The sequence below is a fragment of the Haliotis asinina genome, chromosome 5 (genome assembly GCF_037392515.1).
Source record: "Haliotis asinina isolate JCU_RB_2024 chromosome 5, JCU_Hal_asi_v2, whole genome shotgun sequence".
NCBI lineage: Eukaryota > Metazoa > Mollusca > Gastropoda > Lepetellida > Haliotidae > Haliotis > Haliotis asinina.
This window is the reverse complement of record NC_090284.1, coordinates 23,813,576-23,839,080: the sequence shown is the minus strand read 5'-3', so window position 1 is coordinate 23,839,080 and position 25,505 is coordinate 23,813,576. Positions and strand designations below refer to the sequence as shown.

The 25,505-nt window shown below is 40.2% G+C and overlaps 1 protein-coding gene across 1 annotated transcript; it reads right to left on the bottom strand.

Moving 5' to 3' along the window:
• Positions 1-854: 854 nt before the first annotated feature.
• LOC137285290 (RNA exonuclease 5-like) lies at positions 855-25,428 on the bottom strand. The gene is made up of 14 exons (XM_067817620.1): positions 25,127-25,428; positions 19,878-20,057; positions 19,369-19,532; positions 11,987-12,113; positions 10,622-10,718; positions 9,287-9,493; positions 6,748-6,833; positions 6,414-6,532; positions 5,824-5,962; positions 4,953-5,053; positions 3,866-3,954; positions 3,304-3,492; positions 1,834-2,150; positions 855-1,243 (listed from the first exon to the last, which is right to left on the bottom strand). Exons 1-14 carry the CDS (start codon positions 25,256-25,258, stop codon positions 1,103-1,105), a joined length of 2,088 nt encoding a protein of 695 aa, XP_067673721.1. The 5' UTR covers positions 25,259-25,428; the 3' UTR covers positions 855-1,102.
• Between the last annotated feature and the right edge of the window lie 77 nt (positions 25,429-25,505).

Below are 25,505 nucleotides of genomic sequence, written 5' to 3'. Positions count from 1 at the left end.
TCACATTCAGGTTAACTCACTCTCTCACACTCACACAACTCCTGCTGCTATGGCCTCGTGTCCACTAAAATAAATAATTTCATTTGATGACAGTTAAAAATATATTCTTGTCAACATCCTGCAGACCTTCTATATACTACAGTGTGCTGAAGAATTTCTGCAGTCATCCATTCCTGCAGCAAAGTATCCAGTATCCACTTCTTGGTGAAGTCGACGAAGGATGACTAGCAATTTATCACTGTTTTCCGAGTTCATGATTGACTATCAGTCTAAGGAAGCATAGTTTCGGTATTATTCATTACCCTTTCTTACACATAGTCTAACACATAGTCTAACAAACCCTAGAAGGTGGATGCCTCATTGAACCCTTGGGTGACCTGTGACTGTCCAGTCAAATGTGAGATGAATGAAAGGATTTATTCAATCACATGTTACTGTTAACGGTTTGGCGCGACCTACAAAATTCCCTGGTTATTGACACTGATCTCTTAACAAGCGAAAATCTGCATAAAACACAGATATTTTACCTGCAGCGTATACACTTTGAGGTTTCTATTGACATCGCATCCTAGATATCTCCAGGGTATACACTCCGAGAGACTATCCCATGATTCAACTTGAAATTTGACATTTTTCTGTGTATGCAGCTTTGACATCATATTGTAGTTCTTGTTGTGTTATGCAACAGTAGTGGTTGCCTATCTCAGGTGCCTTGCATGTATAAGCACAGATGATGCAATGCTTCATTAGAAATAGTTTTATACCTCTTGCTGCATTTTCAGTGCAAAATCAATTTAGGGTATAATGTAGCATGTTTATCTCCAAATTTGAAAGAAATTACAGGAAAAACAAAATAAACATTGTATTTGCTTTATTTTCTGTACATTAAGCTGGACCTGGACCTGTTTGACCTGGGACCTGCTTGTAGTCACGGTCACCATAGCGCTAGGATCCATTTGAAGAAAAGGGCCCTGGTCACTGAATAGTCACCACTGACCAATCACTTGTTGTGAAGTCCACTCTGTCACTCGTGAACAATAATCTTTAAACAGAAACGATAACAATATCCTGAGAGTATTTTGTTGAATACACTTCACAAGCGTCACATGATATTCAGAAGCACTCCTGCATTGTGAATCGCCTTCTTACTTGGTTGCCCTGACAACACCACACACAACAAGGATTTGGGTTGGACGTTCTTTGCAATCCTCTTCACTCTTTTGTCAATTCGCTTCATATATCTCTGAAAACATGAATGTAAATCTGATGGTAAGGAGCAACATTTAGTCACTGTGAGGAATAGTAATGGAGGTGATATGAACAATAACATTACATATTACTTTATTTGTATAGTGATATGTATGCATGGTGGCTTCCTGTTCTAGTCTGGAACAATGCCACACTCCCAGAGCCAGACAATGGGAAAACCAAACTACAGCTTAACATGGACACCACACTGTGACAGCGATTGATGGGATAATCAATCAGTCGACTGATCTTGCTTGCATCAGCAATTATCAATGGATTTGTGAGAATAATATTCATTAAAAAAAGAAACATGAAATGAAACTGTAGAAAGCATGTTCCAGGTTAGAACTGATCTTCACCCATGCTTGTTGTAAGAGGCGACTAACAGGATCAAATGGTCAGGTTCCCTGACCTTGGTTGACCTATGTCATCAGTTCCCAATAGCATGGATCGATGTTCATGCAGTTGATCACTGGATTGTATGGTCTAGATTTAATGTTTCACAGCTGGAATATTATTGAGTGTGGTGTAAAACTAAATCATACTTAATGTTGGAACATTTTGACTTATTCAGTGTTGCCTCACCTTTATCAAGTCCATGCTCTTCTTTTCCCCTTCCTCCATTTTTTCTTTGTCTGAGTCGCCAATTTCTGACTTCCCCACAGATGCTGCCCTTTCTTCCTCCTCCCCGGACTCTGCTACTGACTTCTCCTCCCCTGCGTTTGCAGTTTCTATTTTCTTCCTGTGATTCAGTGCATGCAGCTGCACCCACACAAAGTCCTGCTTCTGTACTGCCTGGGCTGCAGTCGCTGTTCTGGCTTTGTCTGATGTCTCAGCAGAACAACACACAGCCACATCTGACAGGTGTGTTGACAGTGTGTCTGGTTTGTCAATAACTGTAGCTGTAAATTTCAATCACTGATTACAGTACTGTAAATATTCAAATTGATGCAACTGGGTGGTCCTTCATTAAATTTCTAAATTATGTTTCAAAAATAACCTAACAAGATGACATCACTTTGTTTATCAAAAATACCACATGAAATATACTGGACAATATAAGTTAGGGATATTTTATCAGTGTGTCAGTGAATAACTACATCATTATTCATAATTTCAAAATTTACAAATACCCTAGCTATTTTTATCCAGTATATAAAACCCCCAAATTTCTATTCCACATCATGGTGTACTGAGAAGCATTTCTAAAAAGTATATATCAGTAACAATATGTTTGAACCCAGGAAACTGCATAATAACCACTTGAGTCGATAACGTGTCTGACTTGCCAACAACTGCTTGTGTACATTACACTTGATGTAAATTTTCCAGGTTTTTCAACATTGTTTCAACTGTATCTACAGAATATGAAAAGTAACAGAAGATTTGATGAAAGCATTAAACAATTGATCGCCTTGTGATGACATTTGACAGGGATAATACCTTCAAAATGTTTCAACCACTGGATTGTCTGGTCCAGACTCGATTAATTACAGACTGCCACTATACTGTAACATGTCATACTTGAGATTACACTTTTTCAGTCAAGTACAAATTTTTGCACTGTCTGGTTGAGTTCCATCTGGGATTTGAACCTGCACCTTCAGAGTTAGGCACCTAGTCACCAGCACACAAAGTCAGCCACCTAACCCACTCAGTCACCGTGACTTCCAGTACCCTGCTGTAATATTGCAAGCATTAAACAACAAACTGGTAACTATGGTAATAAACCCTGATTTTAGATGGATGTAGGACATTTGCCACCCACACTACTGTGGCTTAGGACAAAAGAAACTGACTTAGGTTCTTATGTTTTGGGTGGCAATTGTCCTGGGTGGCAATTGTCCTAGGTGGCAACTGTCCTCAGCCTCCTTGCACGAAGGTGATCATAAGTCACTAAGGTAACTTTAGTGCAATGTTAAAGAATGGAAGTTGAGGTTAATCTTAGTAAAGGCTGTATTGTGAAAGAAGCCCCTGTGTGGCAATCGTCTGGGAGGCAGTTGTCTTTGACCCAGTCTACTATCTCCAAGTATTCCTCACTAAACGACAACCCACCTGTCTTCTTTTCATCCATAATCATGGTAAGGAAATTTCTGTAGCATGACTTATTTTGTTGGAAGAACAGTCGTCTCTTGTCCATCACCTGGGTGGCAGTTTCCACCTCTCCAGTCACTTCATCAGATGCTCCATTGGCTGAGGGTGCTGGGTCTATCACAGACCGTGTTGCATCTCCGAAATCCATACCTGTCATGGATTCTTTGTTAGTTTAGCATCATGATTCATCAGGAGCCTGTACATGACTGTGGGAAATTAATACTGAAAACACCTCTTTCTACACTAATTTTGATTGTTTTCACACTTGTTGGCACTGAAATGGACATTTGCGAGAATAGTTTACATGTGAATGAATACTGTTTTATGTCTCAGATGTATTTCAATATAACCATTTACTCTGATACCATTCTTCTCTACATGAAAATCTGAAGTCACCTAAAGAATTCATGACCAGCGAACTTTGAAATCAGCTCATTGATGCTGAGATTCTGAAATTGTCAGTATAATTAAGAAAAGCATTCTGGCAATCTTGAAAAAAAGCTCAACTTGAAACAGTCATGACCTTTCTGTAGTTTAAGCTGGACAAGTTCCATGGCGGCACACGCATCTTCCACCGAGCAGTGACCTGACGACCCCAACTGAATGTCCTGTCTGAATGAAACAAGATTCACCTCAGTGATGTTATGTAACAATATCATGAAATAAATGATTTAAAAAAAGTTTCAACATGCAAAAGAACTCAGAAATGTAATTTTTTGCCTACCATCTACTTCAAATATTTCATAATATGACACCCATAACAGCTTGTTCTTGGTCAGACTGGAAGTATGGCATCTATATGATGCAGAATTATTAAATAATACCCAAAGCCTGTTCAAAGGGAGGAAATAAAAAAAATATAACAAACCATTCTTTCACTTTCAGTATCACCTGAATACCCTCTGATTGTAATCTTTCCTTGTAAGTTCCTGGACTTGTATACACCAGATTCTCCATCACACAGGAGTATATATACAAGGCTGTGTGATACAGTACTTAAGCGTCTCTTTTCAGTAAGCTGATGATGCTGATTACATCTCACGTATGTCGAAAGAGCCTGTACAACATGTAATCCGTTCTATGTGTCCAGCAGTATAGCCAAAAGGCTATGGTACACTGAGCAAGTTGCTCAGAGCACCAATGGAACCTAGCACTCACTTCAATCAAAACAGAACCTTTCCTGGAAAGTACTCTTTGTTTATTTGTTTGTTTGCTTGTTTCATGTTTAAAATCAATGATTATGGTCTCTGGTTTAACACCATACTCAGCTATATTGCAGTCTGTAAACAATCCTGCCTGGACCAGACAATCCAATAATCAACATTATGAGCATCAATCTACGTAAATGGGATACGATGACCTGTGTCAACCAGGTCAGCAAGCTTGACAATCCAATCCTGTCAGTCATCTCTTACGAAGAATGGGTTGCTGAAAAATAATTATACCCAGAATCTTCACAGATGCACTGGAAAGTAAAGCCATGAGACATTGTTCAAGTTGGTCAGAGTACAGATGGGAAGTAAAAATATGTATGCAAGGTTGATGGAGGGACAGGTATACAAAATGCTGGAAGGAACTTATCTGTCCCATGTTGAAAGTACTGAACATACTTAAGGAAGTGTGCTGCAAGGGCCTTGAGGCCAGTCTTCTTCCACTTCATCCCAGACATGTTGTATATGACGCTTGTATCAATCACATAGGGGTGGAACAGCTGAAACATGTAATCATGGCAACTCGTGTCAGCTCAAGTCAGAAACATGGAAGGTCATCTTCCATAGAAATCATTTCATGTACATGTAAGGAAATTCATTTTTTTGACTTTTAAGAGGACATTTTATCTTTTTAACTTGAATTTTCATGACAATTTTGTACATGAAGTTTCGATTAGAAGGCTGGGACTGAATCACATCTTGACAAGTATAATCCAAACCTGGACAAATTTGCTGTTATAATGTCTTGTTGATTGTGATCATGACTGATGGATATCATGCATAATTTGGGAAGATCATACATATATCTTTGTTTGTTGTTTAACATCACACTCAACTATATGACTGCATTCTGTAAATAATCAAAACTGGACCAGACAGTCAAGTCAGCAACATCATAAACATCGATCTATGCTGTTTAAATACAATCATATGCATCAACCAAGTCCGCAAGCATTACCAACTCATCCTGTTAATCGCCTCTTTAGACAAGTAAGGGTTGCTGAATGCCAATTCTTCATGGGTCAAGAACACATGGACATTTGATAATGAGTAAGTGAGTTTGGTTTTATGCCGCTTTTAGCAATAATCCAGCGATATCACGGCAGGGGACACCAGAAAATGGGCCTCACTCATTGTACCCATGTGAGGAATCGAACCCGGGTCTTCGGCGTGACGAGCAAACACTTTAACCACTAGGCTACCCCACCGCCCCCATTTGATAATGGGGAACAATAGCAAATATTGGATACTTTATTAAGGGTATGTGTACCTTGAGTGCAGCAAGATCCCCATTGAGTGACTGCCCCACCCAAATGGAGTCTGAGGGGAGGAGTTTCCTCAGATGTTTCTGAACATCCTTCAGCCGAGTTTTCACTGTCACCAACATCTTCTTTGTAATACCACTGTATCTAAACACAGCACAGCAACCTGTTACTATGGATACCAGCAATATACCTACTACACAGCAAAAGATACTGACGTCTTGTCAAGTTTTTAAATAGAAGACCTAAACATGAACATTTAATTTTGAGATTTAATTTTTTCGAAAAACATGGCTTTCTTTTGCTGTTTAGTACATATGATTATATTTTTGCTTGTGACAAATTCTTTCACTTGTGTGAAAGTTAATCCCATGACTTAAGGAAACATCTGGCTTCAGTTAGTAATCATTAATAATAAAATCAATATAGGTTTTCAAGACAGATTAAAAAATATCTAAATCATCCCATAATGATCAAATTGGTGAACATTTTGAAAACTGAAAATGGTTAAAAACAAGATTCAGGTTAACCACTGCTACCTATGCTGTTATGTAAATCCTTAAAAATGACTGAAACTGTTTTCTTGAAAAATGCTTACTGGGTTAGGTAGTTGGTGATCCTGTTGAATGGTTTGACCAATGTGTCATACACAGTCTCTAACTTCTCGTTGATCACTGACACTCTCGTCAACTCATTTTCCTGGGCAGTCGTGAGACACTGAAAGTCACAACACAGCACTACAAAAATCTGTTCTTAAACCCAAGCTGGTAACATAAAACCATGCAATTTTTTTCTTCAAAGTGAACATTATTGTTGTATAGTATCTTTTGACAATACAAAGTGGCAACCAAAACTATAGCTAAGCTTCAGAAATATTTGCATATTGTATTTTAACCTAAAACAGGAAGCAGACAACTGTACATCTGTCTTACCATTTCACAATCTATAGAAAATAGTGGGCTTTTATGAGTCACAGATTTGTAACTCTTAAAGCTGAACTTGAAATCCTTGTACCGATCTGAAATTGGAAATTTTAACTATAAATTGTATATTCATATAATTATCCTATCTCACGATTTGCAATCTCTATCTTGCTTTGACACTAAGTGGAATGAATGAGAACTTTCCCTGTAGGCCTCTCTTGTCCATACACCCTTGTTCCGAAGGCTGCTCTACTTATAGGACAGGTCCCTAGTCCCATGCAGAGCATGCAGTAAGCTCCCCTATCTACCCACATGACTAGCTCGGAGTGATCATTCTCTTCTAGAGTCAACGTTGTAATCTGAGTAGCAGGGAGGCTGGGTGGGCATACACTGCATGAGATAGGATAAGTATATAAATATACAATTTATAGTTAAAATTTCCAAACTTTAAAACTTATCCTATCTCACGATTTGCGCTTATCCCATGATTCAAAGGTGGGTCACAGATTTCCCTAGGTCAAAAAGCATTGACAGAACAAGGGAGACCGGATCCAACTAGCATAGTACCTATGTTGGTGATGGGTTCTCCTGAACCCCTTGGCTTACTAGGCATAATTGCTCCCAGGGAGTGGGTGCTCCTAAGCACTGTGGTGTGCAGCTGCAACCTTCGCAAGAGGACACAGCTTGGTGACTCACCTCACTTCTTTACAATTTATCAGAGTACCCCCCATAATTAAAGTCTCATGACTAGTAATTGATCCCGCACCTACTTTGAGACAGCCCCCAGACCCCATCACAAAAAAGGGGAAAAGGAAACTGAATCAGAGAAACTCACAAGTGTAACATTCAGTACCAGGACAGCACACTGATGTGATTGCTCCACGGAGTGGAGGTCAGCAAGCAAGATTGTCAAACACTTCTACATTGCAAATATGAGAAATAACCACTGTAAATCTATATACAAACTAATTGCAATAACCCAGTAAAACTGAGTGAAGAGTTTTAATCCCAGAAAAATTTTATTCAGCATGTACATGAGAACAAATGCATAGACGCACACTGTGCTGTTCTGTGTTGATGGGCTGATAATAGCTGCTGAGCCAATATAGCTGCTGGTCCAAACTGGAGCAAACCCAAACCCTTGACCTCAGTGATTCAATGATGTAAACCGTTTGGTGACAAGAAACAGTCATACATGGTGAACTGACGTGATGTTGTGACCCAATATGATGAGGCAAAACAGTTCTGCCTGGTGAATCCATTCAGAGTGGTTAACCGTTCTGGTGTGGTGAATCGATTCGATGATGTGAGCTGTTTCAACAATAAGAAACAATCAGATGTGGTGAAATGATTCTATGTGAATCAGTACAGTGATTTGACGAAGTAGGTCAGCTGTGTGAGTCAGCTGGCAACACAGGGCAATTCGATAAGGTGGAACGACGAGTAAACATTTCATTACACGGAGTCATATAGGTATGGATTGGAATCCCGCATGGGACTCGACCCAACAAAAAAGGTACAAGACATCATACTTAACAAGTACAGTAGACATCTGACATCAATAAAATCTTCACTTTCCAACAGTGGAATCTTCAAATGACGAACAGTCAATACGGGTCCTTGAATGGAGGGGATTTGTCTGACGACCCACCATGCTCTGTTGAAGTGTAACGAGTTCTGTCGGCCAGCCAATGGGAGCAAGCATGTCCATATGCTCAAAAAACATCTTAGATACGGGAGCACATTCCTGACAACACATGCTCCAAGTACAAAGGCCAATACAACCAACACATGACAAGTGGGGATCTGCGGAATAAATTGTTGTTTATGCTATGCGCAAAAACAACACAGCTGAGGTTTCAATCCTCATGACATATTTCTGACATTAACTTGTAAGGAAAAAATGAGAACTATCACAATACGTCCACACAGTGGTGTGACAAGACAGAAAATGATCACTCTGAGGTCGTCACGTGGGTAGATAGGTGAGCAAACACTGAATGCTCAACATTGGACTAGGAACCTGTCCTATAAGAATAGCAGCCTGGGGAACATAGGCGCTTGGACAAGAGAGGCCTTCAGGGAAAATTCTCATTCCTTCCACTAAGCATCGACGCAAGAGAGAGAAGTACAAATTGTGAGATTGGATAAGTTTCAAAATTATGCGAATATGCTAATGAAAACTTCTATTTAACCTTGCGGCGTGACTAAAATAATGGCTCCTGTAAAATATCTTAGTTATACATAAGCAATGAAATTAAGCTAGGCCACTGTCACAACTGAGCTTGCCATTATCAACACAGATAGAGGTCACCGGTGCAACTCAGATTTTTGAGAAAATCATACAGACAAATTGACAGGTCTGAAAGAGCTCCTTCTGCCTCTTATTGCCATGTTTTATCGGTCAGATAATTTACAGAAGTGAGTTGTCATTGGTACACTCATCTTTCCAGCACACACATCTGATTGGATAAAAAGCCAGCAAAGGGAGGTAATAATCATTGAGGCATCTAGGGTACAGTGGAGATTTATCAGAACATATGGATACCTCTCAGTGTGTTCACAGGCATGGGGTAACCTTCCTGCATCATCTGCATGGGATTCAGGAGCAGGTGGGTTCTGTTAAAGTCAGGCGCCGGCACATGTTTGGATGTGTCGGGTACTGTGATGCCCAGGGATTGCTGTAGCTGCAACTGGGTTTTGTGCACCCCATCAATCTGATTCTTCAACATAATTCTTCCCTCCTCGTCATTCACTAAAAATCAAGAGAAAAAAGCGATGGTATCAAGTACATACAAGTTTCTCTCAGATAGTGATAACATACATCACCATTCAAAATACATGCCTGTCCAACCTCCCAGGAAGGCTTATTTTCAACACGACCTGTCCTGTTGTCGGGGTAAATTTAGACATGTATATGAGTGAGTGAGTGAGTTAAGTGTTACGCCGCTTTTAGCAATATTCCAGCAATATCACGACGGGGGACACCAGAAAATGGGCTTCACACATTGTACCCATGTGGGGAATCGAACCCGGGTGTTCGGCGTGACGAGCGAACGCTTTAACCACTAGGCTACCCTACCATCCCCAGACATGTATATGACATGTATATGAAGATATTCATCACATTACAGGATAATCAATCATTATTAATTCACTCGTAAAAATAAATGATAAATTCCAATTGGATGATAAACTATGTTGCTTATGAAGCCTAAATTATTTGTGAGCAGGTAAGGTCAGGGTTGGCAAGTTTTATATCTAACCAGCCCAGTGGTCTGGCTGAAATGTTTGGACGTTTCACACCCTACATATACAGCACACCACCACCTAGTTCTAATCTGGATGTAAACTGACAAAATCATCATGGCTACCTGTAAATAACTTAAAGTGAGTCAGTCATTGAGTATGGTTTTACATCACTTTTAGCAATATTCCAGCAACACCATGACTGGGACACCAGAAGTGGGTTTCACACATTGTACCCATGGAATCAAACCAAGTCTTCAGACTGACAATCAGACACTTTAACCACTGGCCTGCTCCAGCGCCCCTCCCATTTCCACAGCAAGATGACAGGCAAGGCAAAAATTTGACCATGTGATTCAGACACCTTGTCTTGTAAGTACAGGTGGCCAGGAACTTATGTTTTCCACTTCTAAATGCCCTTCAAAGATTTAGGCCAGGAACTTGTTTTAACCCTGAATCCTGACAGGGGCCCATTTCTGTAAGTTCTCATGACAAGCACAAGGTACTAGTGACCTTGACTAATGAACATATATAATTTGATTGTAACAAATATAATATTATCTAAAGCAAACACAACATATCTGGTTGAAGCAGGCTGGAAACATGACACAATAACACAGGACAACAAACTCACTGGCTTTAGAGTTGATGCTCCTTTTGCTGACAGGAACATGGAAGACATCCTCCATTACTGAACCGCCATATTGATACGGGGAGATCATTTCTGTAAACTGAGAAAACAAATTCACATCAATCAATAAAGTCCCGCATGCAAACACTTGGTGTTTGAGACTGTGCACTATAGAAGATGACTTATCACTATCATTAATTAAGGAAATTTATTTTATGCCCGAGTTACTATTGATATAAGTATACAACAAATGTTCCATTAGGATACTTCATCTTAAAGGTCCACAAAGGGTCAGAAGAAGTGTTTTAGTTGCGCTAGTGTGAATGAACTAGTGAGTGAAGTGGTAGGGACTGAGCTGAGATATTTAAACAGACAGAAAAATGTCTGAAACATTTTCATTCAGAATTATGTGCACATCTAAGTGTACATAATAATTATGTGTTGATAGTATATCAACCTAAAAACAAGAAGAAGACATAGTCATCAGTATCCCCCGTAAAATACTCCTCATGAATATGTCTATGAGTTACATTGTCAAATGTTTTGGTGTGTATATAGAAAAGTGCAAGGAGAGTATTAAAAGGTTTTATAAGTTCTGCTCCAGAAAGGAGCACTATCACCACTACTGACCAGTTTGTCAGTCTAAGTCAAACTTGTTGCCATGGTAATGCCAAAAATATGTTATATATTATATGTTATAAATATCCAAACTACCAAAGGGCAAATCTATGTGCAAGTTTTGGTGAAAGATATAATGAACGGTTTTAGAGTTCCACTCCGGAAAAGACCCGTGAAGGTCCCGGGGTAGAATAGGCCTTCAGCAACCCATGCTTGCCATAAAAGGTGACTATGCTTGTCGTAAGAAGCGACTAATGGGATCGGGTGGTCAGACCAGCTGACTTGGTTGACACATGTCATCGGTTCCCCATTGCGCAGATCGATGCTCATGTTGTTGATCACTGGATTGTCTGGTCCAGACTCGATTATTTACAGACCGTCGCCATATAGCTGTAATATTGCTAAATGCGACGTAAAACTAAACTCACTCACTCACTCCACTCCGGAAAAGAAATCATACTTTTTGCTATGCAAAGGCCAAAAATATTCTATTCAGAAATCCAAAACTATCAAAAGGCACCAGTAAACCACCAGATCTATCCATGTGCTAAGTTTGGTGAAGAAATACTGAATGGTTTTGAAGTTTTCCTTCGGAAAAGACAAATGTCCACAGATGCATGGAGGAACGGACGTGGCCTATTTTAACAACCCCTGCAAAATGCGTTGTGGGGAATAAAAAGAGGTGGAATATTTAAGCATGGTAGATCCATAAAGTGTCAAAATTATCTATTCAACCATAGTTTTTCTTACTAGGTCAAACGTTTTCTTCATAAAGGGAAAGCACTCTTGGTGTTCTTCTAGATCGTTTGAGCTGAGTTGGTCTATCACTATGACAACCACTGATGCCACCTTTCTTGGTCGTGCCAACTTACACCATCTGCAGAAACAAAACAAGATAAACAAGCAAGCAAAGACAACATTTTCTGAACATGCTTTACCAACCTGATAATAATCTGGTTTGATAGAGATGAAAATCTGTGAAGATGTGGGTTAGAATCAATCTTAAGTATCTATGCTTGTCGTAAGTGGCAACTAATGGAAGCGGGTGGTTTGCTGACTTGGTTCCACATGGTTGGTCGGCCATGATACTCACTCTCTCCTATAATCGTCTGACATGAAAATATGAGAATTCAGCATGTCTGTCAGTGGCGGGTGGGAGGGCTTTCATCATGAGTCAGGATAAGTATAAAATATCAATTTTATTCAGAAAATTACATATTTTTCCTTATCCTGACTCATGCTTAACTGCTTACAGAAACTGCGACAGAAATGGCGGTGGGTCAGACCACCCTGGATTCTGCTGGCTGTTCAAAATCATTTCCAATAATTCCCCCCCCCCCCCCCCTTACGGGAACTTGTAACGGTGATAATTCGGTTCTGTCCTTTCTAATATTCATTGTAGATTCTGAGGGATCAGATCCAGTTGAATTTGTCTTCCATAGACAACTTTGTTGACTGGCATGTGATGACATCAAAAGTAACTAGCATCCTGCTAGATTCTGATGCAACTAAATGTCAAGATATAGCAATCGAGACTAGTTGCGAAATTGGACCATGCGCTTCAGACACCTTGTCTTGTAACTACAGGTGGCCAGGAACTCATGTTTTCAACTTCTAAGTGCCCTTCAAAGATTTAGGCCAGGAACTTGTTTTAACCCTGAATCCTGCTCTCATGACAAGCACAAGGTTCTGGTGACCTAGACTAATGAACATATACAATTTGATTGTAACAAATAAACTTGGCACGTGTGATGTATATCTTCTAAGGTCTGAGTGGACATAATGATAAATCTTGAATATCATGGGGTCTAAGGATTGAAGATAGTGTTGGTATGTGGAACTGTCTCTCCGGTTGACCTAGGAGTTGATTTTTTGCAATAAAATCCCATCGTAGACCCAGATGAGCTGTCTACTGATGATTTGCATCAAAGCTTGTGCGGTTGAAGTCTAGAGCATGAATTTCTGACGTGCCTGCAGCTGTAGTTAAGGCAAGTAAACGTAGCGTCTTCTGAGATAGCAGATGAAATGAGGTCCAATCAAGCGGTTCATACACATCACTTGTGAGATGTTGAAGTATCATGTTTAGATCCCATGCTGGAGCTCTAAATCTACCCTGTTGACCTTCCAACTTGAAAGAGCGTAGCAAGGCAAGTAGCTCGGGTACTTTAGTCAGCTTGGTTCCTGTTTCCATGGTGACGACTGAGCTGCCAGCTGCCAAGTATGTAGATGATGTAGAGCCTTTTAGACCTCTGGAATGTTTGCTATCTGCAGACATGTTGCTCTGATTTTCTCGATGACTCTTTGTAACAACACTGTAGTAGGAAATGTGAATGCATTTAGTCCTTCCCAATGCTGAAAGCATCTGATGCCCAAGTTAAAGGTTCTGGTAAAAGTGACACAAAGGTTGCTGTCTGTTAGTTGATAAGTCTATTTGCCATAATCTGAACCTCCGGTTGATTAGTTGTAATGCCTCTCGATGCAGCATTATACTCTGTTGGTGATAGACGAAGAGGACGAGATAAGGCGTCTGCCATGATGTTGCAGGCTCCTGGTATGTGAGATACTTTTATTTGGAGATTCAGACTGTCAACCACATTGAAGAGTAGAAACGTCAGGTGTAGTAGAGATGGAGGTCTCGTTGATCCTTGTTTACGTAGAAGGCTACTATTGAGTTGTCCGTATGGATCATCAGTAGCTTGTCTCTCGGTGTTGTTGACCAATGATGGATAACATGCATCACCACTTTCATCTCCAACTAGTTGATGTGAAGAGCTCGATCTTCCTTCTTCCAGAATCCTGCTGCAACCGGTTGTTTAGATGGGCACTCCATCCTTGGAGAGACATGTCTACCTAAAGATGGTTGTTGAATGCTGGCTCTAATATGTAAGGTCCTGCGCAAACATTGACTGGCGAGTCTACCATAGCAGATATTGTCTCAAGATGTCCAGAGTCGTAAACTGGTCAGGACATGAAACCATGACTCAGGAACCGCTGTCAAAGACGAGTAGTAGACATCTTCATCTGGTCATATACTGAGGTGACTAGAGCAGATCAAGTAGACATTATCACTCACATAGTGATAACGGAGAGAGTAGAACTTGTTCTAATCATTGGCTTGAACTTTGACCCACCGATCATGGGACAGTGATGTATTTCAACGTAGTGATGAATCAAATCCCGAGGAGTTTGATTCTCAAGTCATCCAAGCTGAGTTAGTAGCCTGACAGTGACATTCCAAGGAAGTCTACTTTATAGCTGGCTGCCTTTCTGATCACAAACTGTCATTCATTGCTATAAGTCTCCTGATATTGAACGTTGAGTCTGCTGTTAGAATATCTCTACGCCGTCTGAAGAATCAAATGATGCTGTAGACTGCTCATCCAGTGTGTGAACAACATCTTTCCATATACAAGACACAACTTCTTTAATTCTTTTAACACAACGTTTCAAGGCTAATTCTTGCCCCTTCGTCAGGTGGATGATTTTGACGATGGGTTTGGATGCTGTCTGCTGCTGGAGGTTGTTGAACTTTGTAGTCTGGCATTGTTTAATCTTGTCATTGAGGGAGGCGTTGTTGATGGTAGTCAGGGACTGGACTTTCTGTAGGTGGTCAGGGCTGAGGGTGAACTCTAAGTCAGCTGAGGTCTGGCGAAGGTTACTCTCCAGGGATGCTTTCTTCCATCTGAGTTGTTGTACTTGGACCTTGAGGATTCTGCTACTGGCTTGATGTAGGATCTTGGAGATAGATGGGTTGTCAGTCTGGATGGGAGATCGGAGTTTGAGTCCATTAGGTACGATGTTGTTGTCTCTGCAGCGGAGTAGGAAGGTGAGGTGATTCTTGGTCTTGACGATCTTAGAGTTGACAGAGGAGTTGAAGTTGAGGAGTCGGACTGCTTCATCTCCATGTAGATGTCTGATGAAATTCTTCAAAGGCATTTAGAAGTTGGTGAGGTAATACAAGACACTATTATGGATGACAACTTCTTTAACACGACGTTTCAAGGCTAATTCTTGCCCCTTCGTCAGGGCCTTGAAACGTCGTGTTAAAAGAACTAAAGAAGTTGTCATCCATAATAGTGTCTTGTATTACCTGACCAACTTCTAAATGCCTTTGAAGAATTTCAACATCTTTCCATCATTGAAAGAAGTCAAAAGTAGACGACTTCCTAACACTGAAATAATAACATCACATTCTGCACAGGGCGTTGTCTCTCAAGGACCAATCAGATTTTAGATGTAACGTCACTGGCTCTCTTTGCAGGGCGTTGTCTCTTGGGGACCTATCAGATTGTAGACGTGACGCCACCGGTGAAGCAGATAACTGATCATCGTGAATCTTGTTTAAACGGTGATACCCTTGCTAGCATTTAGGCTTGTCCGTAACAATGCTGTTTGGCGAGAACATGTCTAGATGAGTAAAGCACATGAAAAACTTTTGCCGCTTGAAACTGATGTAGACAATATTGTCTTCCAGGTAAGTGTGTCAAAATTTTTCCAACGAAAATAATATCATCATCTCATGTGATCGGAGGTGTAGTTTGCAATGGTATGTTGCAGTCGTCTCGATGAATCTTCATGACATATTCATCTTTGAGAATTTCCCGCTTCTTCCAGTCAAGTTGAAGACATTCATCCACTGGCGACGGTTGTATGGGAACAGCTGAGGGTGGAAAACTCCAGTCGTTCAGTCCCTGATCTTCAATGTTTACCTCCTGGAGGCTCCGATATTAAACTTCTTATCTCTTGTACTCTGGACTCTGGAGAACTTGGACTTGTTAGTGTAACGCTGACTTGAGCACCATTGTCAAGGTGTCGATCATCATGACTTCTCTGAAATCTTGGGCGATCATCACTGCTACCTCTTCAATCTTGTTGAGGAAGAAGATTCAGTTCTGCAGGAGTTGAGATGAGACGTTTCAGACGTAAACTGCTGATTCATCTTCTGAGTGACCAAAGTTGACAAGATCATTCACTCTTCCTTGTTTGCAGGATTGCTGAGCTTGAGATGAGAGTCTCGTTGCTGGCTCTAAATCGAACCAGTCCGAAGAAGGTGCGTCTCGGAGAGGTGACCAGCAGAGCAAACCGCTTGTCGTCTATCTTGTAAGATCTGTTGCGGGGACTGCTGATGATCTTGTATGCCTCATCTACATCTGGTGCTCTGATGGAGGGCTCCACATGGTGGAGAGGGAAGCGACGAGCGTTGAAAGGTGGCATATGTTGTTGTTGAAACTTGGATGCTCACTTGAATGTCGTAGATAACTTCTCAGAAATTGTAGATATCGGAGCTATCGCTGTCAATGCATGTCTTCCTTCTTCATTCTATAAGTGTTGGGCTCGTTGGAGTCCTTAGATGGGGAGACTAAGTCCAAGCCATTCATGATCCACAATGTGACTTGCGAGTCCGAAAAGAGAGCTTCCTCCGGAGATGACGATCAGTAGTATCTGTCTTCATCCTTCCATGAGTGTGACGCATTTGATGGATGCCGACGATCTTTCTTAGGAGAGTCCAGGTCTGAAGGGGACGACGAGTGCTGACTGCACCTTCGACGAGCTGGGGAGACTGATGAAAATCTTCTTTATTGATGACCTGTGAGAGCACTCACCCACGTGACCTTTCTCACTCACGCGGGTGTAGTCACTCACCTGAGTGCACTCACTCGAAGTAGCTGGATCTCTCTCCAGACTGCAACGGGATGATAAGGACGATGGTGACAATATTCCTGAGGTGCGTGCATATGCCTCCTCTTCATCCTTTGGAGTGAGTGCAGATCTAGTTGAGTGCCCACACAGAGCAGCTGTTGACATGGTTGAAGATTGTAGTCTTCGTTCTTCTTCAACATGACCTATCCAAGCTCATGTTGCATGATGGCGTCTACGTCGAACAGCTGCGTTGATTGCAAAGACGGCTAACCTGTAGATATGTCTACTGCGATGACCAAGGCTGCTGACGAAGTCTACATTATCTGGCGACCCAGAGTTGTCTATGCCGGTTGACATTCTGCTCGAAGTGTAGCATCAACGGCAGCTTATCGTAGATATGTCGTTCCTGTAGAAGGATGATCTTGTCACCACAGAACTTCTTCATCGAAGAATGTTGTTTCTGCGACAAATTGTTGCAGACGACTTCATCTTCAACGGCGATGGTGATCAAGACTTCTTAGGCTGCAACGGCCCTGTTCCCAATGATGTACTCTTCTGTGGTCTAGGGGACAACTCGCTGGACCCAAGGTATAACCCTAGAGACACAGCTGACTGGTAACTGGAATGAAATTCAGCAATAAATAAAAAAACAGTTACCCGAAGCTAAATCATCTGATTAGACATGACTAATGAAAGTCGACTTTGCCTGTCCCTCACACACCTGTGAAAAGAACGAATTCATACAATAAATTCTGAAACAGATAAATTTCTGTGAAATTCACAGCAAATAGTGGAATAACATAAGGGATTACACGCCAGAGAAACTAAAAGCCGGTCAACCGCAGACAGCCGTAATTTACACTGTAAACACAATTTTATCAACCGAGACTAAGTCTCAGTTGACAAAATATGTGCTATATCAACACACAATAATTACAAATAAACAAATTGTGATACATATACATAAACCAAATACTGCATACGACATAAATATAGTTAATGGACCGAAATAGTTGAAAAACTTATCGCTGTAGTGGAGACTCCAGGTAACTCCAGCCGCCCTCCTCGGGCGATAAGGAGAAAATAAGCATAGTGGCCGATCAACCATGTGCGCGGGAGGGGAGGTAACTCATGGGTGAGTGTGAATTTTACGTCCACTTCTTTTAGAAGGGAACTTCAAGAGATTTCAGGTGTTCCACTACCTTTGCCAGGAAGAGGAGATAAGCAATTAGCATGTGTCAGGATAAGGAAAAATAAGTAAAAAATCTACTCGTTACATACATAAACTTGTAGATTGTGGTAAGCAGCCTCTGTCACAAACAAAGCTTAATGTCTGGTTTACTGACACCTATATGTCTGCCTGCCTGTGTGCTAAAGACAACATGCAATACACAGCTTCAATCATTGACCACATGCAATTTGAACTTAACACCCATCAGGCTATACGCCATAAACAAAATAAATTGATTTATGACTCGTGCACCCGAGTCCTGTCTCTCCCAAATTATGTAATTAGGCAGGTATGATACTTATACACATGACATGTTTATATGTCTGTTGGGTTGCACACAAACTACATCCATTTTTCTTGGATGACTGGATCTGACGGAAACTGGTGAAAACTCAGTCTCAACTCCTGTTTTGTACTTGAACGAATGACAGTTTCCAGCCATGCAGTAGTTCACCATCAGATGATTTTTGATTGGATCGAACACAAATTCAGAGAACATGTATTTACAAAACCCAACATCTCTAAAAACATTCCCTACAGATTACAACTTCTTCTAGTGTATATGATTTTGCTTGACAACAGTATATGAATCCATACTGAAAAGACGCATCAAGCACAATAAAAGAAGTTGTTATCCATAAAGAGTCTTATTTTCTTGTGACCCGCCATACTTCTAAAATGCCCATCAATCAGATCACCTTTTTGTACACAATGAGCCCTCAGCATGTCAGCAAATGAACCAGCCAATCGGAAGCCGTCATTACACTTGAGTGCACAGCCACCCGCTATGACTGGGTTCGGTCTGCCGAGGGCTTCATTTCGAAGGATATGATAAGTGACGCTCACCATTTGTTTTCAGTGATTGATCGGCTGTCATGAACCAATCATCAATTGTGAGATTTCAACCAATTCCCAGCACTTGTGTGTGCATGTATGTAGGTACAATCAATGTACTATGCTGCAGTTTAATATGGAAACACCATATGGACACAGTACATGAAATCCCAGCCAGCCAGTCCTTGTTTTATTTCTGTTATCATGTTCATGCTCAACATCAAACATGGTAACAACAATTATCATTTGTAACACATTTTGGTAAAATGGGGCCAGGAATTCAGAAAAATGAGTGTGAGTTTGACAGACTGACCATGGTGCCATCAAATTTGATCAAATTTCAGTAAAATAGATGATGACTTTTCAATGCATTTATTCTGACATCCCACAATCCAACATTTCTGATTAAGAATGTAAAGCTGCATACCTTGGATAGTATTTATATGAGTCAGGCAACAAAGCAAAGGTCAACAAATGCTGCAAATCCAACATAAACAAGGGAGGTAACTCCTCATCTGATTTGAGATGCACTCGTTTGTTTCTTTGTTGTTCAAGCAACTCTTTCAGTGTCAGATACAAAGCTGGCCATTCCTGTAGGAAACAATAACTTTGTATGAGGCTTTCAGGAGATATAGTTTCTGATGCAGTTCTAAAAGTAAGGACATAATTGTAATGCAAATTATGCAAACAATGGGGACAAGAGAAAAGTTCTTTATCATAGAACTTATTAAAAGCTTAATTATGGTTAGAATATATTTGTTATAAAAGGGAAACACTAACTGCGCTATTGATTAAGATAAAAAAATGGATGAGTTCTCGACAGACAATTTCTATAGACAACATTAAAACCACTGGAGAACCTAAATGGTTGACATCTACTCTGACTAGGAAATGTTCTGTTTGAAAAAAGTGTTTATACAATATATGATAGTATACCGCTGTGTCTTTCTTGGCTGGTTTGCTTAATTTTCTTTTTTCTTTCATTCTTTGTTTCTTCAGTTGGTGCAGCTGGTGCTTCCTCGACATTGTCTTTCCTTCTGAATCTGAAGGACTGCTACCCTCTGGGACTTTGTTAGGTGATGAACCATCTTGTATCTCACATACAGCCATCTTTACCTGGAAACACCTTCAAGAATTAATCTGCAGTGGAGCTCACTAGGCTAAAAATGTCTTTGAGGAGTGAAATTATATAATGGAGTGAAATGTACAATCATCATCTTTACAACTGAAAATATTAGCAATATTTCAGTTATAATAAACTTACTAATATATACAAACCATCCACTCTATGCAAAATTAGATGTTAGCAGCAGTATCATTACTCTCTGTGTTCTGATTGGTCAATCTCAAAGGTTAACTGACGTGACCTCTCATATGGTTTTGTTAGACTCAGAAGTGGAGTGTAACGAAAAGTACTGAGGCTAAGTTTACTTAAACTGCACTGCACTTGACATTCCAGAGACAATCAACAACATGAGCATAGATCTACGCAATTGGGAAGCAATGACATGTGTCAACCAAGTCACCGAGCCTGACCACTCGATCCTGTTAGTCGCCTCTTACAACAAGTATAGTCGCCTTTTATGGCAAGCATGGGTTGCTGAAGGCCCATGCTAGAAGTATATGAAAGACCACTGAAACTCTAGTGAAAAGAAAGTTTGGTAAATGACCTTTGAAACACCAGTGAAAATAAACTGTGCAAACCACTCCCCTGAACTGTGCACCCCACACATTCTCAAAAAATTGTACCAGTATTATGATCAACAACTATATATAGTAGCAATGAAGAAATAAGTGAAAGGTGAAATATATGGAAAATTATGAGAAACAGGTATAAAGAAAAGTTAAGCTTACTGTTTTGTGTCATATTTCATCAATCCTCCAAAGTATATTGATCAAAACTTCAGCTTTACGTTTCTAGTATACGAGTCTTTTAATAGTTTATCACATTTACTCATCCTGACAAAGCCATGTATCACATTTGAGTCTTCCAGTTTAAATAAATGTGTCTAGTTGTCAACCAGCCCTTCCCCCTTAGCCTGAAAATTCAGTAAATGACCATATAACACTTGTGAGACTAACTGTTCAAACCACCTACCCCTGTACTCTGCACCACACACTTTATAAAAAGGCTGTACCATTATTATGATCAATAACTATATCTAGTAACATTGTAGAAATAAGTAAAATATAAGTGAAATATACATGAAATATAAATGAAATATATAAAATATGGTAAGAGTTCCACCCGTCCACATTGGTTGAGGTCAGCATAACAACATCGCCATGTATAAGCTATATTCCATACAACTGATCAATACTCATGAAATGTACAACATACCTCTACTGGCCTCCCGAGTAACTGGAGCCAATGTCCTCTAGGATTTGCATGAATATGTCTTTCTCGGCACTACAGCGATACATATATTCGGCTACATGTAGAGCAAACTAGTGTTGCCGAGTGAGTGTTGTCAGTAGTTTCCTTTTGATGCACCACCACCAGTTTTCAGGTTTGTACAGGCAAATAAATCATTGCTGGAAATGGCGGATTATTTGCAAATCATTCGCGTGCATATACTGTACTGCATACACTTACCTTAAAAGTTCTCTAAATGGTTGACTGTACTATGGGTGTAACCCAGGTCAGACAGTCCATCGTAAGTCTTCCAACAGTCCGTAACAATATGACTACCCCCCCACCCACTTTCCTACAAATAACATCAAGTAATGTCAGTCGGTTGCATGTCTCTATAGGAACAAAAAAGTACTGTCTAAGTCTCCCTACAAATACCACCCAAAACCCACTGACTCTCTATCATCCTACCTCTATGATACTTACATTTCCCAAATTTACTTTCATCAGTTTCCATCGTCAAGCCAGCCAGATCAATTCTGTACAAACCATTCTTTTCAACCATTGCAGATCATACCTCTCTACAATGCATGAAATAGTCTGATACTATTTCTTTTGACGTTTCTGGGACTTTCCCATCACCATCACCATCACAATCAATACTCGTTTTTCTGATTGTGTCTGCATATGACATTTTACGAGCACAGCAGTAGGTAAGCAACACAGTTTTCCTCAGTGACAAAACCACTTACCCCACCATGCTGGAACTTGATTATGGTTACTTTTTTAACATGCTTTGCGGTTACACTATCAACGATAGTCAGGAATCTTACCCTTGCGATTAACAATGTAAGTGCGAGTTAGTACTTCCTGACAGTTAGGACAAGTTGCTTGGGTGGGTAACACCCCGTACCGCTGGCAAAAAGAGGCAGTGCTTTTGGTGCTACCTAACTGTGAAATTAGAAAGAAAAGATTCATGGGACGGGGGGTGTTTAGCATTGGAACGTGTAACAACCCGAGGTGCTGGAGGAGGTGCTGGGAAGACATTACGTGCTGGAGGGGTGTGGGGTGAGACACTGCATCTAAAGCTGAAGGTGTCAGAGAGGTGGAGTTAGTTGCCAGGCTTTTTTGTTACACTTATGGGGGCGACTTGTTTCAGATGTTTTAGCACCGTTTTCAGGGTGAAAAAGTTACAAAGCGAACCGGACATTTAAAGGGGCACTAATGCAGAGCAATTTCCGTGGACTGGTGTAAACTTTTGTTATTGTTTTTCTCCCGTGAGTACCCGGATGATATCCCATAATTCGTGACTGGTTCGTGACCTCTGCTGCGCAGTCCGTAGGCGCAACTGATAGTTTAATTATAGACAGATCAGCTGAGGTGAAGTCATTTTTTACTTCATTACAAATGTATTGTGAAAACAAATGAAACACTTTGAAGGTTAATCATCTGCCAGTGGTAGAAATGGTAAAAAACTATTAGGACGGAAAAATAACGAAGCCAGTGTACGTCTCTATATTTTGCCTCATAACCCTAATTAGTTTATTGTCATATTTGTATGATTCTGAAAATTAATAAAAGAACACACGATCTGCTTATACTCATAGTAAATTTCTAACATAACAGCAACATTTATACATTGTATAGATTGCCAATGTGGATCCTATTTCACACACATACGCGATCTAGTGTCTGTTTTCTGTCATACAGATTCTGCTGAATGCTACAACAAATAAATTAAAACAAAATGCAAATAATGAATGTAAAACAGACTAATTTTAAAGCAACAATGTCAGGCTACTACCTTGTTCAGGAGTGTATCCATCAATATCCACGTAAAAGAAATCATATTCCATTCATCTGCAGCTAGTAAAAAATCCTGCTCTGTGTCGCGTGTCTTACAACTGTCTCATTTGCGAAAAAGTAACACATCATTTCACGTCTTTCGTTGATGAAAACCAGATAAACCTCTAATTGGTCTCCCAAGATAGCACACCTGGCAACTAATTGTATGATGTCCACTATTCTAAGTAATTTAGTTAACCAATAATGAGCAATCAATCAATCAACGCAAGGGTGGTTAATTCTTTGAAGGGAGGATGTTGTTTTTGCACTCACACTTTACGACAGGGTGTTGTCATCTACACACTCTGCCATTTGACAAATCCGCTAGAAGATAAAAGTAATTAATCAATCAGTGTGTTATCGGTTAATCCTTTGATCAATGTTTGCTTTTGTAACTCAGCTGATAAAACCACTTGCATCACCAACATGCACATATTACATAACATACAATACATTTGCCATTACAGACCTTAATTTATAATGTTGAGTATTTACTCCAGACAGGAGAAATGCCAAATGGGAACCTTTGTTGAGTAACCGAAGTGGTGTTACTACTAATTATACCTGTTAAAAAATCATTAATTGACCATCCAGGAAATGATGACTAATAACATATGTATTTACACCATCAAGCGCGAGTTACAGCAAGGAAAATGTAATCTCTGTGTCGCATGGAAGCACGAGTTACAGCAAGGAAGATGTAATCTCTGTGTCGCATGCAGCCTGAAAACACTTATGGGCCAAAACTGTTTTGAGGATACCAACGGAATTTCGTTACATAAGGAATACACACTGGCATTTGCTGTGTACTTTGTTAAATAGGTGAAATAAGGGGTTTTTTACGTAAGAAAATGTTCAGATTTCTCTACCAAAGGCAAAGTCATCGTTTTTTGCTTACGAATTCAAATAAATCAATTGTGTGTTTTTATTATCATAAATAAGAAACCATTGTAGTTACCATAGCTACCAAAATTTACGTATGATATTTGCTATCACAGCTCAACCAACACTCAAAACTACCTAAATATAAAGCTTTGCAATCTTCCGTACTGAAACAAATGGCTTGCAAAGTGCCTGTAGACATCATATTTTCATGTAACATGATTAAATATTGAGGTTAAAAACGCAGAAATAGGATCAAATTGGATCAGTAACTATACCATCCAAGCATCCGAAAAGTACTACACTGCTGGGATATTTGGTTACGATCGGACAAGAAATACCATGGATATTTTTAAACAAATGGCATATGATGGGCATCCGGCCTCCTGACTGTTTAGGTGAAAAAATTCTGCTAATATGGACAGGAGCCCAGTTCCTTTGTCCGTCACGGTCGAAGGAGCGGGCGCTGACCAAATTGCGGTTTGGTTTCGTAATTAGACCGTTGGCGAGAAACATTATTCGCTCCGCATCAGTGCCCCTTTAATAATGCGTTTAGAATTAGGCATGCTAGAATGGGAGGAGATGACCTCCTAGGATTTGCTGGAGGTACGGCAGCAGTGTTAGAACTATTACTGCTGCTGTTAATATTTTCAGTAAGTAAAAAAGATACACCTGTGCTGGACACTGCACAATTGCCGGGCTGACTGTCAATCGTTAGTCGCTCAGTTGATGGGTCAATAACGCTTGATAACCCCAATGAGTCTTCGTTCAAGTTGTCAAGTGCTCCCTGACCTGGGTCGATGTCACCATCCGATAATAGAGGAAAAAAATGCAAAAGTGGGTCTGGTGAAGAAGAGGGCTCACGATCTCATACTACGTTAGGGGGGAAGTTTAAACTAGACAATGACGACATGGCTTCTAAATTTTGTCTTTCTCTTACACCGGGAATGTGTACCAGCGTCCTTTTTCAGAATATTACATTGGGAATAAATCCCCGGGACCGCATTTCTTATTGAAAAAAGAAGGGTGGGTGGGTAACGGGCGGAACTCTTTCCTAAAAGATATGTAAATGATGATTAACAGGATAAATAGCGGTTCTGCTTACCTTTTTGTGTGGTACTTCATCAGTCCTCCCGAGTAAATTGATCAAAGCTTCAGCTTTACGTTTCTTGTTTGCCAGTCTTTTATCGCGTTTACTCATCCTGACAAAGTCAGATATCACCTTTGAGTTTTCCATTTTTCATATATGCGTCTAGCTGTTTCTCAATATTGCCTTAGAAGATCTAAAGTTAGGCACAGGGCCGACATGTAGAACCATGTGTTTATGTTGACATCACTGGGAGCTGACATCTTGGATCTTACAAAATCGTACCGTGACGAAAAGTTCGATTCGCTTTTTCCTTTACTACCATTTTGCTTTGCAGGAGGTACTGTTAACATTTTAATGATATAAAATACATTCTAACATATTTGAAAACCAAACA

Bases quoted from the DNA above. Each gene is read 5' to 3' on its own strand.
- LOC137285290 (XM_067817620.1), bottom strand. From the start codon at position 25,258: ATGGAAAACTCAAAGGTGATATCTGACTTTGTCAGGATGAGTAAACGC. The intron at 19,533-19,877 runs GTATACTATCAT...TGTTTCCTACAG, and splicing joins CAGCCAAGAAAGACACAGCG to GAATGGCCAGCTTTGTATCT. The intron at 3,955-4,952 runs GTATGTTCAGTA...TGTTTCATTCAG, and splicing joins CTTGCAGCACACTTCCTTAA to ACAGGACATTCAGTTGGGGT.